Below are 18,577 nucleotides of genomic sequence, written 5' to 3'. Positions count from 1 at the left end.
GACCATTTTCTTCAACTTCCACCAAAGATTTTCAATTGGATTAAGATTCAGACTATGTGCAGGCCATGACATTGACCCTATGTGTCTTTTTGCAAGGAATGTTTTCACAGTTTTTAATCTATGGCAAGATGCATTATCATCTTGAAAAATGATTTCATCATCCCCAAACATCCTTTCAATTGATGGGATAAGAAAAGTGTCCAAAATATTAACGTAAACTTGTGCATTTATTGACGATGTAATGACAGCCATCTCCCCAGTGCCTTTACCTGACATGCAGCCCCATATAATCAATGACTGTGGAAATTTACATGTTCTCTTCAGGCAGTCATCTTTATAAATCTCATTGGAATGGCACCAAACAAAAGTTCCAGCATCATCACCTTGCCCAATGCAGATTCAAGATTCATCACTGAATATGACTTTCATCCAGTCATCCACAGTCCACGATTGCTTTTCCTTAGCCCATTGTAACCTTGTTTTTTTCTGTTTAGGTGTTAATGATGGCTTTTGTTTAGCTTTTCTGTATGTAAATCCCATTTCTTTTAGGCGGTTTCTTACAGTTCGGTCACAGACGTTGACTCCAGTTTCCTCCCATTCGTTAATTTGTTTTTTTGTGCATTTTCGATTTTTGAGACATACTGCTTTAAGTTTTCTGTCTTGACGCTTTGATGTCTTCCTTGGTCTACCAGTATGTTTGCCTTTAACAACCTTCCCATGTTGTTTGTATTTGGTCCAGAGTTTAGACACAGCTGACTGTGAACAATCAACATCTTTTGCAACATTGCGTGATGATTTACCCTCTTTTAAGAGTTTGATAATCCTCTCCTTTGTTTCAATTGACATCTCTCGTGTTGGAGCCATGATTCATGTCAGTCCACTTGGTGCAACAGCTCTCCAAGGTGTGATCACTCCTTTTTAGATGCAGACTAACGAGCAGATCTGATTTGATGGAGGTGTTAGTTTTGGGGATGAAAATTTACAGGGTGATTCCATAATTTATTCCTCAGAATTGAGTGAGTCCATATTTTTTTTTCCCTCTGCTTGGTCTAAAAAAGTAACTGTTACTGACTGCCACAATGATTTTTCCTGATTTCTTATAGTGTTTCTTAAAGCCAGAAAGTTGCCATTTGAAATGACTTTAGTTTTGTGTCATGTCTGTGATCTGCTTTTTTTCTACAAAATTAAGGAATGAACATCCTCCGAGGCCGGTGATTCCATAATTATTGCCAGGGGTTGTAGACTTAGTATGTTTTATAAAACAGTTTCACGGTTCAAATGCCACCAAAATCATTTTTGTTGCAATTTGTTCTGGGTGAAAGCATAAAATGACTGGACTAAGAGGAAAAAAAAAAAACTTTTTTCACATTGTCATTATGGGGTATTGTTTGTACAACCCCAATTCCAAATCCTCTTCAACCTATATTCAGTTGAATACAACACAAAGACAAGATATTTAATGTTTAAACTGATAGACTTTATTGTTTTTGGGCAAATATTTGTTCATTTTGAAATGGATGCCTGCAACACATTTAAAAAAAGCTGGGACAGTGGTATGTTTACCACTGTGTTACATCACCTTTCCTTCTAACAACACTGAATAAGCGTTTGGGAACTGAGGACACTAATTGTTGAAGCTTTGTAGGTGGAATTCCTTCCCATTCTTGCTTGATGTACGACTTCAGTTGTTCAACAGTCCGGCGTCTCCGTTGTCATATTTTGCGTTTCATAATGCGCCAGACATTTTCAGTGTGCGATAGGTCTGGACTGCAGGCAAGCCAGTCTTGTACCCGCACTCTTTTACTATGAAGCCACGCTGTTGTAACAAGTGCAGAATGTGGCTCTGCACTGTCTTGCTGAAATAAGCAGGGACGTCCCTGAAAAAGACGCTGCTTGGATGGCAACATGTGTTGCCCCAAAACATGGATGCACCTTTCAGCACTGATGGTGCCATCACACATGTGTAAGTTGCCTATGCCATGGGCACTAACACACTCCCATACAGAACTTTTGAACTTTTGGTAACAATCTGGATGGTCTTTTTCCTCTTTTGTCCGGAGGATACGACATCCACAATTTCCAAAAACAATTTGAAATGTGGACTCATCAGACCACAGCACACTTTTGCACTTTGCATCTGTCCATTTCAAAGGAGCTCGAGCCCAGAGAAGGTGGCGGCGTTTCTGGATGTTGATGTATGGCTTTCACTTTGAATGGTAGAGTTTTAACTTGTAGATGTAGCAAATGAACTGTGTTAACTGACAATGGTTTTCTGTAGTGTTCCTGAGCCCACGCAGTAAGTGTTGTGTGGGCCGCCAGAAGAGGAGGTACTGCTGGCCCACCACCAGAGGGCGCCCTGCCTGAAGTGCAGGCTTCAGGCACGAGAGGGCGCTGCCGCCACGGACACAGCCGGGGGTGACAGCTGTCACTCATTATCTCATGACAGCTGTCACCCATCTACACTTCATCGTACTACTGCATAAAACCCGGACGTCATCTCCACCTCATTGCCGAGATATCATCTACCTGTGAAGGTAATATTCTCTGCTGTATCTGTAACTTAACACTGACTTTATAGTCTGAACTTCTTTGCAGCCGTTTTCCTGTGGGTGTTGCCTTATCTGTGGGATAGGCGTTTTGGTGTGATCAGCGACGGCTTCGCTTCACACCCCAACCAGATAAGTGGTTAACAGGAGCTGCACGAGTGTGTGATTAGAGGTGGAGGTGACTTTCCACCTTCTGTTTTTGTTACTGGGTGTGCACACACCCACATCTCACTGTTTGTGCTCCTCGCCAGCAGTACCAGATCCCACAGTCGGGGACGGTGATCACCTGGGAATTCGGGACTTGGCGGCTCCAGTATTCACCAGGTTCGGTGGCGGCAGAAATCGTGTGGTTCCGGCTCTTCTCAGGACAGACGTCTTCTATCCTCGAGCCTGCCCACATGTCACCTTTGTGTATTGACTGCTATCAGATTCTGAGATTGTCTGTATATTCGTTGTGCACATTCACAACATTAAATTGTTACCTTTTGGCTCATCTATTGACCGTTCATTTGCGCCCCCTGTTGTGAGTCCGTGTCACTACACTTTCCCCAACAGTAAGATCCTTTACACAATGCAGTGCCACCTGAGGGATCGAAGGTCTCGGGCATTCAATGTTGGTTTTCGGCCTTGGTTACGTGTACAAAGTTCTCCAGATTCTCTGAATCTTCTGATTATATTATGGAGTGTAGATGATTGAATCCCTAAATTCCTTGTAACTGAACATTGAGAAACATCGTTCTTAAACTGTTGGACTACTTTTTCACGCAGTTGTTCACAAAGTGGTGATCCTTTCACCATCTTTGGTTGTGAACGGCTGAGCCTTTTGGGGATGCTCCTTTTATACCCAATCATGACACTCACCTGTTTCCAATTAACCTGTTCACCTGTGGAATGTTCCAAACAGGTGTTCTTTGAGCATTGGTGCCCCCGGCCCAGCTTTTTTGAAACGTGTTGCAGGCATCCATCTCAAAATGAGCAAATATTTGCACAAAAACAAAAAAGTCTATCAGTTTGAACATTAAATATCTTGTAGAACAAAAAAGAGTTCTCCGCGCTTCTGTACAGCACAAAAAATCCGGTGCAAGCAGGTAGGACTGACTTGTAAAGGAAAAAAGCAGGTGCAACACAGAAATAAGTGCTGAAAAAAAAAATTTTTTTTCTTCTCCAATTCTTTTTATTGAAGACACAGGTAATCAAATACAGTACATTGTTAAATACAATGTCTTTCTCTTTTCTTCTTTTTTTTCCCCTCTTATTACAGTAATTGTACAAAGTTACACAAATGTAAAATATCACCTGTTATGTGCATCCTTTTTTATGATGGCTTAACTAAAACAGAACAAGTAGAACAAAACAAAACAAACCCACCCCATCTCAGCTCGTCAGTAATAACATTGATTGCTTTACATTACAAAATATATATAAATATATACATCTATACAGAATAAGCTGTATACGAGGTCTGTCAATAAAGTATCGGACCATTGGCTGGGGAAAAAAAACTGGCTTACCTGGAGGGTTGGAAACCTAATCACCCTCGAAGTACTCTCCTTGGGACTCCACACACTTCTTCCAGCGGTGTCGCCACTGTTGGAAGCATTCCAAAAACGCCTTTTTCGGGATGGCGCGCAGCTCCACCGTCGTCGCAGCCATGATGTCCTCTCGTCTCAAATCGGGTTCCTTTTAATGGTATTTTAAGTTTTGGGAAGAGCCAGAAGTCGCAAGGGGCCATGTCAGGGGAGTAAGGTGCCTGTTGAACCACCGGAGTCTGGTTTTTGGTCAAATAAGTCTGAATTAAATGAGAGGAATGAGCTGGCGCCTTGTCGTGGTGGAGGCGCCAATTTCCTCTGGCCCACAACTCCAGTCTCTTGCGCCGCACACCATCACGTAGACGACGGAGGACATCCCTGTAATACTCCTTTGTTATTGTTTGACCCTGTGGTGCGTACTCGTGGTGTACCACACCATGGGAATAAAAAAAAAAAAAAAAGTCAGCATTACCTTGATCTTGCTGCGCACTTGGCGCGCCTTCTTCGGTCTTGGCGACGTGGAATGCTTCCACTGTGACGACTGGAATTTCGTTTCCGGATCGTACCCATACACCCAGGACTCATCTCCGGTGATTATAGTGTCCATAAAGATGGGATCAGTGTGAATGGAGTCCAGCATGTCCTGTGAGATTTCAACACGATGTTGCTTTTGCTCCGCCGTCAGCAACTTTGGCACGAACTTCGCCGCCACTCGTTTCATGCCCAGATCTTCCGTCACGATGGAATGTGCCGAAGTCCTGTTAATGTCCACTTCCTCTGCAATTTCTCGGACAGTCACATGACGATCCCGCATAACCACAGCGTGCACTTTGGAAACAATCTCGTCATTTTGGCTCGTTGATGGCCGACCGGAGCGCGGCTCACTCTCCACCGTTACGCGCCCGTCTTTAAACCGGTTGTACCACTCCTTAATCCGTGTGCTGCTCATGGCTTCATCTCCGAAAGCCGTCTGGATTTTTCAAATCGTTTCTGCCTGGCTGTCGCCAAGTTTCTGGCAGAACTTAATGCAGTAGCGCTGCTCCAAGCGTTCGGCCATTTTCTCTCAGGAAAAAATCAGACGAGGGGGGTGAAGCGCTCCTCCCACAAGCCATGCTCACAGGCGAATGACGTCACCGACAGGCATGGAAAAACTCACACATGCGCACGAGGGTTCAACCTTGTGTGATGCAATCGCACGTGATTCAAATCCATATAATTAAAAATAAATAAATAAAATGGACCGTTACTTTATTGACAGACCTCGTATTTACACATATACATGTGTCGTGTCCAGGCATTGGCAGACGTTCAATCTGGTAGCACAAGCAGATCTGAAAAGTAACTAATAAAGCATTGCCATGTTTGAAAAAATTTGTCAGTGCATCCTCTTAAAGTGTATTTTATCTTTTCAAGTTTTAAGAAACCCATAACATCTTTTAGCCATTAAGAAAAAGAAGGACATTTTGCAGATTTCCAAAGTAGCAATATTAAATGTCTTGCAATTAGAGAGGTAAAGGCTATAATATCATTCTGCAGGGAGGATATTGCGATTGAAGAATCAGTGATACCAAATATGGCAATCAAAGGACTGGCCCTTAGGTTTACACCCAAAATTGTTTTCATAGTGGTGAAATAGCTAGACCAAAAACTATATAGAGAGGGACATTGAAAAAACATATGGCTAAGATGGCAAGGAGAGCCCTTACATCTGTTACATTTGTCTTCGGTTTCGGGAAATATTTCAGATAGTCTTGACTTGGATAAATGTACCATGTATAAAACTTTAAATTGTATAAGACTAAGACGGGCACATGAAGCACATGAGGTAGTTCGTATTCTATCAATGGATTTCCCAAAGTTCCTCATTTATAATGATCCCCAACTCCTTTTCCCATGTGCTCTTGATTTTCAGACTAGATTGATCATTTGAAGACAATATAAAATCATATATTTTTGAGATATGTCCTTTTTGGTATATATTGTGCGATAACACAGTTTCCCAGGACTGTGTTGGAGGAGCAGTAGGGAAATTAGGAAAAAGATTTGAAACAAAGCTACGGATCTGAAAGTAGCGAAATAAATGACTTCCAGGCAAAGTATGTTTAGCAGAAAGATTAGCAAAACTATCAAATATCCCAGATGTATATAGGTCTTTAATTTGCTTGATGCCCTTATCATGCCAAATTGAGTAACTCGAGTCAGATAGTGATGGAGGAAATAAGTGATTATTGTTCAATGGGCCCTGAGATGAGGCAGATACCCATCCAAAACGGCGTCTAAATTGATACCAAATCTTAAGTGTATTGAGTATCACTTTGTTGACAGTATAGAAGGATGGTTTTGTAGGAATAGAGGAAAAGATCAAAGCTGAAAGAGATGAACCACTACAGGATAAGTGTTCTAGTCTGCACCATAGGGATGTTGTAGGTTTGAACAAGTAGCAAAGTTTATGAATGTGAGCCGCCCAGTAGTACGATTGGAAACTGGGTAGTGCAAGACCACCACCAAGTCTACACCTTTGCAACAATGATTTCCGCACTCTAGGAGGTTTCCCATTCCAAATAAAATCACTAATTATCTTGTTCAATGTGTCAAAGAAATTCTTAGGCAAAAAACTTGGAATCGTCTGGAATAAGAAAAGAAATCTAGGCAAAACATTAATTTTGATCACATTAATCTTGCCAATAAGGGATAATGGGAGATAACGCCATTTCTGAAAGTCAGACTTAACTTTTATAATAAGGGGTATAATTAGCAGAGACTAAAGAAGAAAAAGAACGAGTAATGTTTATGCCTAAATACTTAAACCCTGAAGGGCTAAATTTAAAAGGAACATTGTTTTGTTGAAGGTTGCAAGCAGCATGGTTAATTGGAAAACATTCACTCTTTTCAAAATTTAATTTATACCCCGAGAAGGAGCTAAAATGATCCAGAATACTCAAAACAGCTGGAATAGTGATGGCATGGTCAGTTACATACAGTAGCAAGTCATCAGCATATAATGACAGTTTGTATTGGATATTATTTCGCATTATCCCTTTAAATAATGGAGAAGCCCTTAATGTGATGGACAGCGCCTCGATTGCAATGGCAAAAAACAGAGGCGAGAGAGGGCAACCCTGACGTGTTCCGCGGCCAAAGGTGAAGTAATCAGAGTAAACGTTGGTATGTACACTAGCCTTGGGTGATGAATATAAGAGACGGATCCATGTGATTAATCTCTTACAAACCCAAATTTAGACAAAGTTGCAAACAAGTATTCCCACTCCACCCTATCAAAAGCCTTCTCCAATTCTGGATTATCTGATGTGTGCTTTGAGTATATGATATTTAATAATAAGCGAGTGTTGAAAAATAATTGACGCGACTTTATAAAACCATTTTGCTCGGTGGAAATAATAGAGGGGAGTACATTTTCCATGCGGGATGCAATAGCTTTAGCTAATACCTTAACATCAGAATTTAACAATGATAGGGGCCTATAGGACCCACAGAGTGTGGGATCTTTGTCCTTCTTATAGATTGGTGAGCCAAAAGACGACTGGCCTTATTGCCATACTCATAATATGTACCGCGAGTTTGTAATAGTAAGCGCTCTGCTTCACTAGTGTTTAAAAGGTCAAACTCTGTTTGCAAATCCAAACGCTGTTTATGAAGTTCTGGAGACAGGTTCCTGGCATATCTTTGATCAATATCGGCTATAGCAGTGGTTAATTCATTTATTCTAAAATCAGATTTTTTCTTTGATAAGGCATTATAGTAAATTATTTGACCCCTAAGATAACATTTGAGTGTCTCCCATATTAGTGAATGCGAAGTAGAATTAGTTTGATTAAACAAAAGGAACTCATCAATCGAGTTAGAGATGAAATCACAAGATGCCTTATCTGCCAAAAGAAGTGAATTAAACCTCCATCGAGGTGGAGTGTGCATTTGGGTGTTAAATTGAATGTCTAATAATAGTGGTGCATGATCAGATATTGTTATACTCAAATAATCTGATGAGAGTACAAATGGATTTAAAGTTCTATCAATAAAAAAAATAGTCAATTCTGGAGAAAGAATGATGCACTTGGGAAAAAAATGAGTACTTCCGACCTGAAAGGTTAAGAGATCTCCATGGGATCTCCAAATACTTGTGCCATAGCTGATAATGTTGTAGTGCGCGGGTTTGATTGGTCCAAATCTGGATTAAAAACACAATTCAGATCGGCAGCAAAGATGATAGAATGAGTATTCAAAAAGGGGAGGCTACTTAATCTATTGGCGAAGGCAGCGTCGTCAAAATTCGGAGCATATGCATTAACTAATAAAACATTTTTCCCCATCAAAGTACCAGCAACTATTAGAAATCTACCTTGTCTGTCGGCTATAACCTTAGTGGAGAAGAACTGTACATTTTTATGAATCAATATAGCAACTCCTCTCGCTTTTGAATTGAATTCAGAATGAAAAATCTGACTCGCCCAAGGACAGCGCAATCTGTGATGGTCATCATTTCTAAGATGCGTCTCCTGTAAGAACAGGTTAATTGGAACAGATGAGAGAACACCTTTGATGTCGACAGGGTTGCCCATCCCTCTAACATTCCAACTTATAAATCTGCAAGGTGTACCAAGCCCAGACATATTAGAATTTAAGGTGGTACTAGCCATTTGACCAAATAACACAGCTGAGACGGCCCCCTACCCCCAATTCCCCTAAAAAGCAAAAAACACCCAAAGTCCCCCGAAAACCTTTGAACTGTGGAGACAGCAGTGTAAATGACAAAGAAAAAACATGCACACAGAGTGTGAGCACTTCGGAGTCAACCAAACTATTCCTAGAAGCAAAAATTAGAGCCAATTAGCTAAAAAACAAAGAGTGAAGGGACTCCCACCAAACACAGATCCTAAAAGTAAAATGTGCATTGTAAGAGCACTCTAATATTACAAAGACTATGATTTAAAATTATATGAGCACCACAAATTGGACATTTACATATGTATCAGCAATTGTGAACAACAAAATTTCAATGTTAATGAAAGTCTGTATTGTTAATCAGTCTTGTATCAACTAACATTCAAAATGAAAAGAAGTAAAAAAGTGTCTGAAAGATGAGGCCATACCGGTGCATTTCCAGATTATCCTGCTACCATGGTCTTCACATACCGTCCAGCATCCTCAGCAGAGGTGAACTCCTTCTCCTCTCCCCTGTAGGTAATACGGAGCCGTACTGGATAAAACAGACCATACTGGGCTCCCTCGATGTTCCGGAGTTGTTGCCTCACGTCGTTGAATGCAGCCCGCGCCCGAGCTACTCCGTCAGTGTAGTCATGGAAAATAGAAATGGTCATATCACCGACCTTTATCTGCCCCCGCTCTCTCGCACGACGTAAAATGTCCACACAATCACTGTAGTAGTGAAGCCGACAGATAATAGCTCGTGGGCGTGAGCGATCTCCTGGTGCTGTTTGACGAGGCGCCGTTCGGTGAGATCGATCCAAGCGGGGCTCGCTCTCCAACCTGAGGGCCTCTTTAAGCAGGGCAGCGACAGCAGTGATATTGCAGGTGTTGGGACCCTCGTGGACTCCCACTATTCTTATGTTTTGGCGTCTCAATCTGGCCTCAAGATTCTCACATTTGCTTTCCAGTCTGGTTACAGTTGCAGAGAGATGTGCCACGGTCGTTCTCACAGTAGCTATGTCATCCGTACATTCAGACAGAGCCGTCTCCATGTCCTCAACTGTACCTTTCAATGCCGTCAACGTAGCATCAGTAGCGGCCTTATTAGCCGTTAGTTTTCTTGATGATTCCGGCAATGTCTTCTTTTAGTGATGACAAAATCTCAAGTTTTAAAGCAGCAGTGTCTGATTTAGCCTCAGATAGGGCAGAGACCGGCTCGTTCGGTGCTAGCTGCACACCTGAAGCACCAGTGGTAGCCTGCATGCTAGGAGTTAGCTGCGTCTGAATGGTAGTCTGAGTCTTCTTAACTGTGCTCTTTCCAGACATTTTAAAGCGATTCTATTGTCCACTTCAAATAATTATGTGCTTCGAATAAGCAAAAATAAAAGATTTGTAAATAAAAGCGCCAAAAAAATATCACTTTTAGTCGTATTTGGCAGGAGCCCACAATCACACGTCTTACTCCATGAACAGCTTAGCCACGCCCCCCTGAAAAATTTATTAAGGTGCTGAACAAACAAGAGGGACTAACATTTTGATGTGAGCATCACATCTTCATCAGGACTCTGATGAAGATGTGATTAATATCACTTTGATCAGATGGAATCAGTTAATCAGTGAATCACCTGGAGGAGTCAGTGGCTGCAAAGAAAACCTGCAACCTCTTGGCCCTTTCTGGAACAAGTTGCCCACCCCTGCTGTACATGATGAATGTGTGCCGCATACATGTTATGAAATATTCTAATCAAATTACATTTGTTCCACAAATCTGATTGTTTAATCGTGTGAGATTTCAGACCATAACACATAGTGTTGATGATGGCAAAATATTCGACCGTTTCACATTTGATGTATTACTCTGCACCCTAACCACCTTGCTACACAGATGTCAATAATGGAGCTGTCAGCTGAGAGAGAGAGAAACTAGTGCAGTGACGACAATGCTGAAATATGTGAATTTAATCTATCATATAAAAGTATTGATGTGGATTTTGATACAGAATTACTCAATGCAGTTGACGAGATGGAGAAATCTATGGGTCTGCTCACAGAATTTCCAGTTTGCCATGAAGACGCTGTTGCTACGGTAAGCTTCGCCAACTGAATTACTTACAGAAAAATAAACCGTGCAAATGATGGAATTGGATTAGAATGGGAATAACCCCCTTGTGTCTGATGATTTGCAGATGTTAATGCTGGATTACGGGTGCAAATATCTGTTTAACACTCAATTTGCGAACGTAAAATCCAGCATTAATGTCCGCAAATCATCAGACACAACAGGGTTATTCCCTAATCAACATTTCCTTTGGCCTCCCTGGCTGGGGTCCAGTGGAGGTGGACATCTGTGGCACGACATGCCGGCAAGATTTGCTGTGACCGATCGATCTCAGAGCTCAATCAATCGTGATCACCTCATTTCAGATGCTATTTTGATGGCGTTAGAATATGTAGACTGCAATCAGATGAGGCAAAAACTGCACATATACCGCCATCAGATGTCCGTTCCATCTCAATGGCGTCAAGAGTGTTTTGAACATGTGCAACACACTCGGGACAGCCGAGCGAATGAGACCAAATATTTAGACTGCTCATAGAGTGCCACCCGTAGGTCTTCAGACCGCACCTCAATCCTTCCTGATTGTGACCGGATGTGTCATTCTGATGCCATTCGTCCTCAATCGGCGTATGTGTAATGGGGGTATTAGTCAAGTCTGGTTTACCGGTTGTCTGTGTGATTTATCATAGTGAAAGAGTTAATCTTGTTGTTGATTTTTGTTCCAACTTTGTCTTTTAACCAGCATAAAAAATGAGGCAGCCAAGGCAGCCCATATTTATCTGCACAACAATGCAATTAGTCCTGTCCTATCTATCAAAGCCATTGATTTCTAATTTTGTGTCCTGGAGAATTGATGACTAATGAATAATTTTCTGGTTCATGAAATAAAAGGATAATATGCCTGTTATTCATTTATTTCTGGAGTGAACCATAGTGCTCAATATACATGGCTATTTTATGAATGCCACTGAAATAAAATAGCCATGTCATGTGCTACACTGAAATAAGTGTTAATGTGCAAAATCCACTGCCACTGTGAAATAGCCAAGGTTTTCTACTTACTTTTCTCATTTTTACATATTTTTTGCTACTACATACTTATAATTTTTTTAACTTATACTTTTTTATTCTGTTAACTCACTCGATGCCATTGACTCTAAAATGCGTCTTTTCCGATAGTAACGCCCCGTGCCAAAGACGCATCATCGAGCCAATTTCTTTTCTTCTCTTGTGGTGTTTGTTGTTGCCATGGACACAGAACTCAATTTTCTATGGGTCTTGAAAAAAAACACTCAAATGCTGAAGAAATCCTGGCACTGGGATGTTCTGAACTTTGAAAATGGCTGGCATTCAGTGAGTTAATGTTGTTTTTTCTTTTTCTTCCCCAGACGTAAGGCTGCATGTTGTTTATTTACAGGCTCATATTTGCTCTGCTTGGTTTGCACCTTACTGTTGACTGTACTTGTTCACTATCAATAAAGAATCTGTATCAGTATACGCTGTGAATGACTGTGTCCACAAATGATCCTCATTTAATAAGGTGTGAAAAGATGCAAGTCATATTAAATAGCTGAAAGCGTTCACAAACACAAATAATAGCCATGTTATAATGTATTGAGAAAAAGGGTTGTATTTATAAAAACAACAACAACAAAAAAAGTGGTGAACACCACTCATATCCAGCCATTTCGCAAACTAAAACTGCCCATCCTCTCAATGTAAATATTGCTAATCTCCTGCATCAAAGCTTCTGGATAATGTCTAGCCACGTAAGATAAACCACACTAGATATACACGAAAGGGTATATGTAGCACTTTCTAAGGAAAGATCCTGAGAGGAAAGATCCTGTTGACCAGTCATCAGACAATTTGAGTATGAGAACACTGGCATACATCATGTGGAACACTGGCATACATCATGTGAACCAAGTGGTGAGAGCTGGAGGTACTGCGCAGAAAAATTAAGTACAAACAGATCAGAGAAAATTTCTTAGTTGACATTAAGTTTTTAGAAACTATGGACATGCACAAGTTCACTGTTTCCCAAATTAACTATGCATTTACACATATGAAATCAGTAGCTTCAACTCTTAGTAAATTCATATTGTTTGATCAGTGATTAGTGGTGGTGGTAGGAACCTACTTGCTGAGAGGCGGGGACAGGCTGTACCACAGGGGCCTGTGCAGATGATGACGTACGCAGCGCTGCTATGCTGGACGTGGTGTCTGACCCTCCCTCTGAGCTCTGCATACTGGGCTTCAGAAGAGAGACATAAAAATACAAAACAGGAAGGGAAAAGAGAAGCAGAAAAGTCATGAGTAGGGGGAAATTTCATGTCAGGTTGAAGAAAGAAAGAAACTAATGCTGAGACCTGAAATAGCAGGGGGAAACAGCATATCAAGTCATTACATTTAAGCCCTATTCAAATGGCATTTTTATATGGGGATGTAGAGTAATATAATTTTACCACAAGACATCTGTAATATTTATGGCCGATTCACATGGGATAAGAAAGCTCAGTATAAATGTCAGATGAGAGGGGCTACTCATTAAACAGGCCTGACGCACAGCTGTCACATCTAAAAATAAATAAATAAAAACATAAATAAATAAATGAGATTTTAAAAAAAAAATCACAATGCTGAATAGCATGTATTCTTCTCTACAGTTCATTTTCTATCATCTTAGCTTCTGTCAAGTTACCTGTCAGCTCACAGTTTTTGTTTTCGCTCTCGTGTTTGGGCTGTGCACAAAGGTCTGTGCTTCGTGCAATGGTGCATGCTCAGTGTGCTAAAGCAGATGATCTGAACACCTCTCATACAAGCACAAAACAACTGCTTCCCATCCCATGTACTTTGTGGTGTTTTAACTCTGCACGCAGATGTGTGCAGTCTGTTCACGATGTGCTTTGTTCCCAAATCAGAGCAGATAGTGCAACCCACAGAGGTGAGACACTGACATGAACATGCTTACACATTCCAAAGCTGTGATCTGTTAACATATTGTTATAGAAATTCTATGCAAATAAAACTCTGCTGCTAGGACAGTGATTGTCTTCGAAATGCCTCTTTAATTGGCTCCATACTTGAGATAAATGGCAGAAAACTCCTTTTCCAGAGAATATCATTGATGTTTTTATTTGCAGAGGATTAAGGCCCCATTAAAAAACATTAGTTTATCATCCCCGCCCGCATGCCGAAATCGGCCTGCATCAAATTTAATTATTTATTAAGGCAAATTTCATTGACGGCAATACAGCTGGTGCAAGATCCGGCATGGCCACTAGGTGGGGAGTATGCTTTAGTGGAAGACAGCCGAGCAGGGCCTGGACCTTGCCACTTGTCACTGACAACTACACACACAAGGACGACTGCCGCTAAAGCCAAGAAGTTGAAGCCATAGTACGGGGTGAACGTTTCTCCCCTGAGGTGACCATCAGCGACATTTACAGCCAGTATGCATGTGGTATGCTGCACAATGGAGGTAGTTTGGACGCTAAGTACAACGGTTGCAAGGTGAGTTTTTCCCTAGGGAGTTGCAGCTCTGTACTGACACATTCTATTCCATGTGCCTATTGTCAAACTGTAGCTGAAATTTCACATCTTTTGAAGAAAATCCTTCTTTCTTCTTCTATCAGACAACATTTAAAAAACAACAAAAAAAATCCACCCTCCCTCATCACTTTTTTCTGATGTCAAAGATGATAAACTAATGTTTTTTAATGGGGCCTAATACAACCTGACAATTTCTATAGATAATAATAATTTATTCGTCTTATAGAGCGCCAAATCACAACAGCGTCACCTGAAGGTGCTTCACAGAAAACAATTCAGATACAATACAGATCATTTTACAGAATGTAAAAAATGTTGGAATTTTTAATGACATGTTGCACAAACACACACACACACAGACACACACACTCAGGAAAAATAACTGATATGGTGCATTCAAACTAGATTGAAAAAAAAGGGGGGGGGGTGCAGATAAAATCTGGTAACAATTTTTACCCCACCCACCAAAATAAAATAATCCCATCTAATAAATCCAATATAAAATAAAGCCCTAGCTAGGGCTTTAGACAATTATACCATATAAAAGAACATCCTACCCATACCCTTGCCTTCTGAAGGTACTACAGTCATTGTTCTACAGGATTCTAAATTTTTCCAGGCAAGCACTGTGAGTACAGTCCCCAGAACTGCAGTTTGGCAAGTTAATAAAACCATGTAGCAACAGTAGTACAAGAGTTCAGGTTACCAACAGGACTAAAATGTTCCCCACCAAATGCATGGCTGCCACTGAGGTTTCCACTGGGTGACAATGTGCACAGCATAGCAAAGGGAAACTAAAAATGGACTGACACAAACGTTCCCTTTCGAGAAAAGAAGGACAGAGGGGGAAAGGGTAGGAGTAAGGGAGGGATCAAAGAAGAATGGAACTCCAACAGCAGATAAAAAGTAACTTTGCCTCTTCTTTCAAAAAAGAAAACTGATGGGAGAAAAAGATGAAATGGCAGTGGGACTATAACCCCTGCCAGGGTCCTGATGATTTCCAGCATTTGTTTCAAGAGCTCAAATAATCCAGCTGATATGAGGAAATTCCTAAATGCTTTGTAAACGTTTGTTGGTTGCTATAGTGAGGAACCCATGACGACCACCCTCAACTCTACCCCTCCTCCCTTGGCTGTTCACTCTATTTTCTCCCCCTTTATAAAAGCTGTTGCACTGGAACTTTTGAGTGTAACTGCAAAGAGAGGAGGAGGAGGAAGATTAGAATAAGGGGGAGGCAGATATGCAAGGGGTGGATTGATTTGTTGAGCACTCTATTGTTTAAGGTAGAAATTCAAGAGGAAAAGGCAAAGGTAGATGTTAAAAACAGTGATTATAAGGATCATCACAGCTACAAAACAAACTATTCAGTCCACTGTAGAGAAGCTTGAATCTTCAACTGGACTGGGTTGCCTGACGCGAGGAGGTTTCGCTTGTTATGTTAGAAGAATTCTTCTCTACAAGAGTCAAGACAGAAGTCAGACTACCAGAGCAAGAATTTTAGCTGAGGAAGCTTCTGCGATTAGAAGCGCAACGTTCTCGCGTCAAGCAACCCAGTCCAGTTGAAGATTCAAGCTTCTCTACTATGGAAACCACCTGGACATCTGAGAGCCTTCACAGAAATTTTCAGTCCACTGTTACATATCATGATACACAACAGGTGCTATGCTGTTACTCTAGCTTACTAGTAGACACCAGATGATACTTAGGCCTTGTCCACATGGAAACAGAACTTTCCCTATACAATCTTTTTCTTTGTTGTTTTCACAAAGTTTCCATAAACTTGGCATCATTTCAAAAAATATCTACATACACATGAAACCACTGAAATCACTGTAATATATATGCCAGGCCTATACGTGCTGCTGAAACCGTTCCCCCCAAAAATGGAGAAGAAGATGTGGAGCATGCGCATAAAGCTCAGTGGTGAATACGAATGTTAAAGCAAGAGCAAAAGCTGAGACATCGGTGTGGACTAATGACGAAGTCAAACTTCTGCTTTGAGTTACACTGGACTATATTTCGACTAATGCCCCGTTTACATCGGACTGAGACCTATATAAGACCTACCAACATTTTGTCAATGCACACAAGTCTTCGCTGGTCTCCACTGTGATCTGTTATTTGTGTTTACACCAAGCTTGCATTGCGACTGAACTGTGCAAGCGAAAAATATGTTAATATCTGTGATCACTGATGGAACCCCATGCAGAGTCAATTGAGAGTCTATTATGACCCAAAGGATCACGTTGAGAGTGAAGGGCACTGCAGCGTCAAAGGTGTCACGTGTCGGTCTAAAAAGCATTATTTTCAATGAGACATGTTGCTTTTTAGAGGTATCAGAAGCGTTGCGTCAAAAGCCGAGCTAAACCGACGCTTCTGACAGGAGAGCGTATTGCTGCTTGTCCACAGGCTGGCGCGGTCAAAGTTCAACACAATCCAACTTTCGCCGCTCTGAACTGTGACGTAGCTTTGCGCTATCCAATAGGAACGACGCATCGGGCCAAACCACGGAAGACTAGTGGCAGAAATCACTGATCTCTACAAAACAGATCGGTGCAGAAACCACTGATCTCTACAAAACAGAAACGTGTTACAGGACTACTCATTTATAGAGCAGTTTTCTGAAGAAAAATCCTTGAAATTGTTTTACCTCAAAACTTCTGATTACTGTAAAAAAAAAGTTTAGAACAGTTGTAATTAAAATAGCAAATAAATAAATGGTTCTTTAGAAACCTTTCTTCATCTGTAAATTAAAACCACCTGTTATTTCAGATGAGATCATTTCTTGGTTAACATAAGGAACCTTGGACATTTATTTTTAGACAAATAAAATAGCATGAAAATTTGTACATTTTTTGTAAATCTGGTAGATTATTCATACCTCCTTTCAACCAGAAAAAACAGACACTGTAAATAAATACAAATGTTTATTATGAATGCAACAGGAGATAATTTAACAATGACTGCAGTGTGATTGCAAAGTAGGATTTCTGTGACATAAACCTCATGATGAAATATTTTTTTTGAGTCATTTCAACTCGTAATTACGTCAAAATATGTGACTGCCTTTAACGTTGTGATCAGGACAGTCATTTCTAAAATATGAATTTGACTAGTGATTGTGAATGTTTTAAAATTGTGCACAATAAGGGGAGAGCTTCTACCTGTGTAAAGGTCTTTCGACTTCACTTTGATTTCGTGGACATTTTTAATGATCCATTCATTTATTGTTAAAATATAAAATGAAAGCTTTTAAAAAATAATAAAATAGTTGTTGTTTAAAGAGCCTTTTATTTAGAAGCAGGTGATGTTATGCTGGATTCTCGGGACCAGATGAAGGTCTCTTCTGCAGCTTTGACCTCTGGTGGTGTTGTTGAAGACACTTTTCTCCTTGACATGTTTTCTTCCGACTGTACTTCATGGTGATCAGCTCATCAATGGGCGTTTTTCAAGTGCATTTGTATTTTTTTATTTGTCCCAATCAGTGTCCTGATTGGGACAAATAAAAAATATTTCTTAAAATATAAAGAAACACTAAACAGTTTATATATATAAAAAAGAAGACACCCCCCCCCCCCCCCCGGAAAAAAACGATGAAAAAGGCCCCCCCCCCACACACACACACAAAAAAAAAGTTATTCAATGTTGAGCTTTTGTGGTCTCCGAAGAAAGCTGTAGCTTTATTTGGTAAAAGAAAAAAAAGACTGAACCATTTACAAATTAAAGCGTTCATTCAGATCAACTGTGCTAAAAGGCTAAGGTAATGTTAGCTGATCATTAAACCTTGACAGCAGTGCAGCAAACGTCACGTTTTAGTTTTATATTATTCTCACCTCAATAAAGCTGCAGAACTAAGCTTTGTTGGCCAAACTGGGAGTTCACATATTTCCAAAAAGTGGGAGATTTCGGACTGAATGGGTCTGCTCCATCACCCCGACTGCCTGCCTCGCTCTGCCCAGGGATGATGCCTGAACCCCGGCTTCTCTGTGCGGGTTGGCCCGCTGTTGCGGTTCCTTCGATATCCCACTAAGTCGTCAGTCCTCCCTCGGTCGGCGTCACTCCGAGAAGTAGCCGAAAAAAAGCTTCTCCCAGCAGAATGATGGGAGAATGGTTCTACTGCTGTTTTTTAAAGCTCTTTTGTGGTTCAGGCAATGCAAAGTCAAGATGGCGATCGCTCAACTTTTTCTCGGGTTGTGGAAACAGCCAGAGTGTGACGTAGCAAT

The 18,577-nt window shown here is 40.8% G+C and overlaps 1 protein-coding gene across 5 annotated transcripts in view; it reads right to left on the bottom strand.

Moving 5' to 3' along the window:
- Positions 1 to 18,577, bottom strand: part of rfx2 (regulatory factor X, 2 (influences HLA class II expression)) — a 189,152-nt gene that overhangs the window by 74,385 nt on the left and 96,190 nt on the right. For 4 of the 5 annotated variants that reach the window (XM_034180164.1, XM_034180165.1, XM_034180167.1 and 1 more), the window contains exon 2: positions 12,943 to 13,056. In XM_034180164.1, the coding sequence (XP_034036055.1) occupies positions 12,943 to 13,050 (108 nt within the window). In that variant the 5' untranslated portion in view covers positions 13,051 to 13,056. Of the gene's footprint in view, positions 1 to 12,942; positions 13,060 to 18,577 lie in introns of those variants that run through there. The other variant, XM_034180168.1, reaches the window with a different exon arrangement.

The sequence above is a fragment of the Thalassophryne amazonica genome, chromosome 10, assembly GCF_902500255.1.
Source record: "Thalassophryne amazonica chromosome 10, fThaAma1.1, whole genome shotgun sequence".
Lineage (NCBI taxonomy): Eukaryota > Metazoa > Chordata > Actinopteri > Batrachoidiformes > Batrachoididae > Thalassophryne > Thalassophryne amazonica.
Note: the sequence above shows the minus strand (reverse complement) of the source record. Positions and strands in the feature narration are given on the sequence as shown.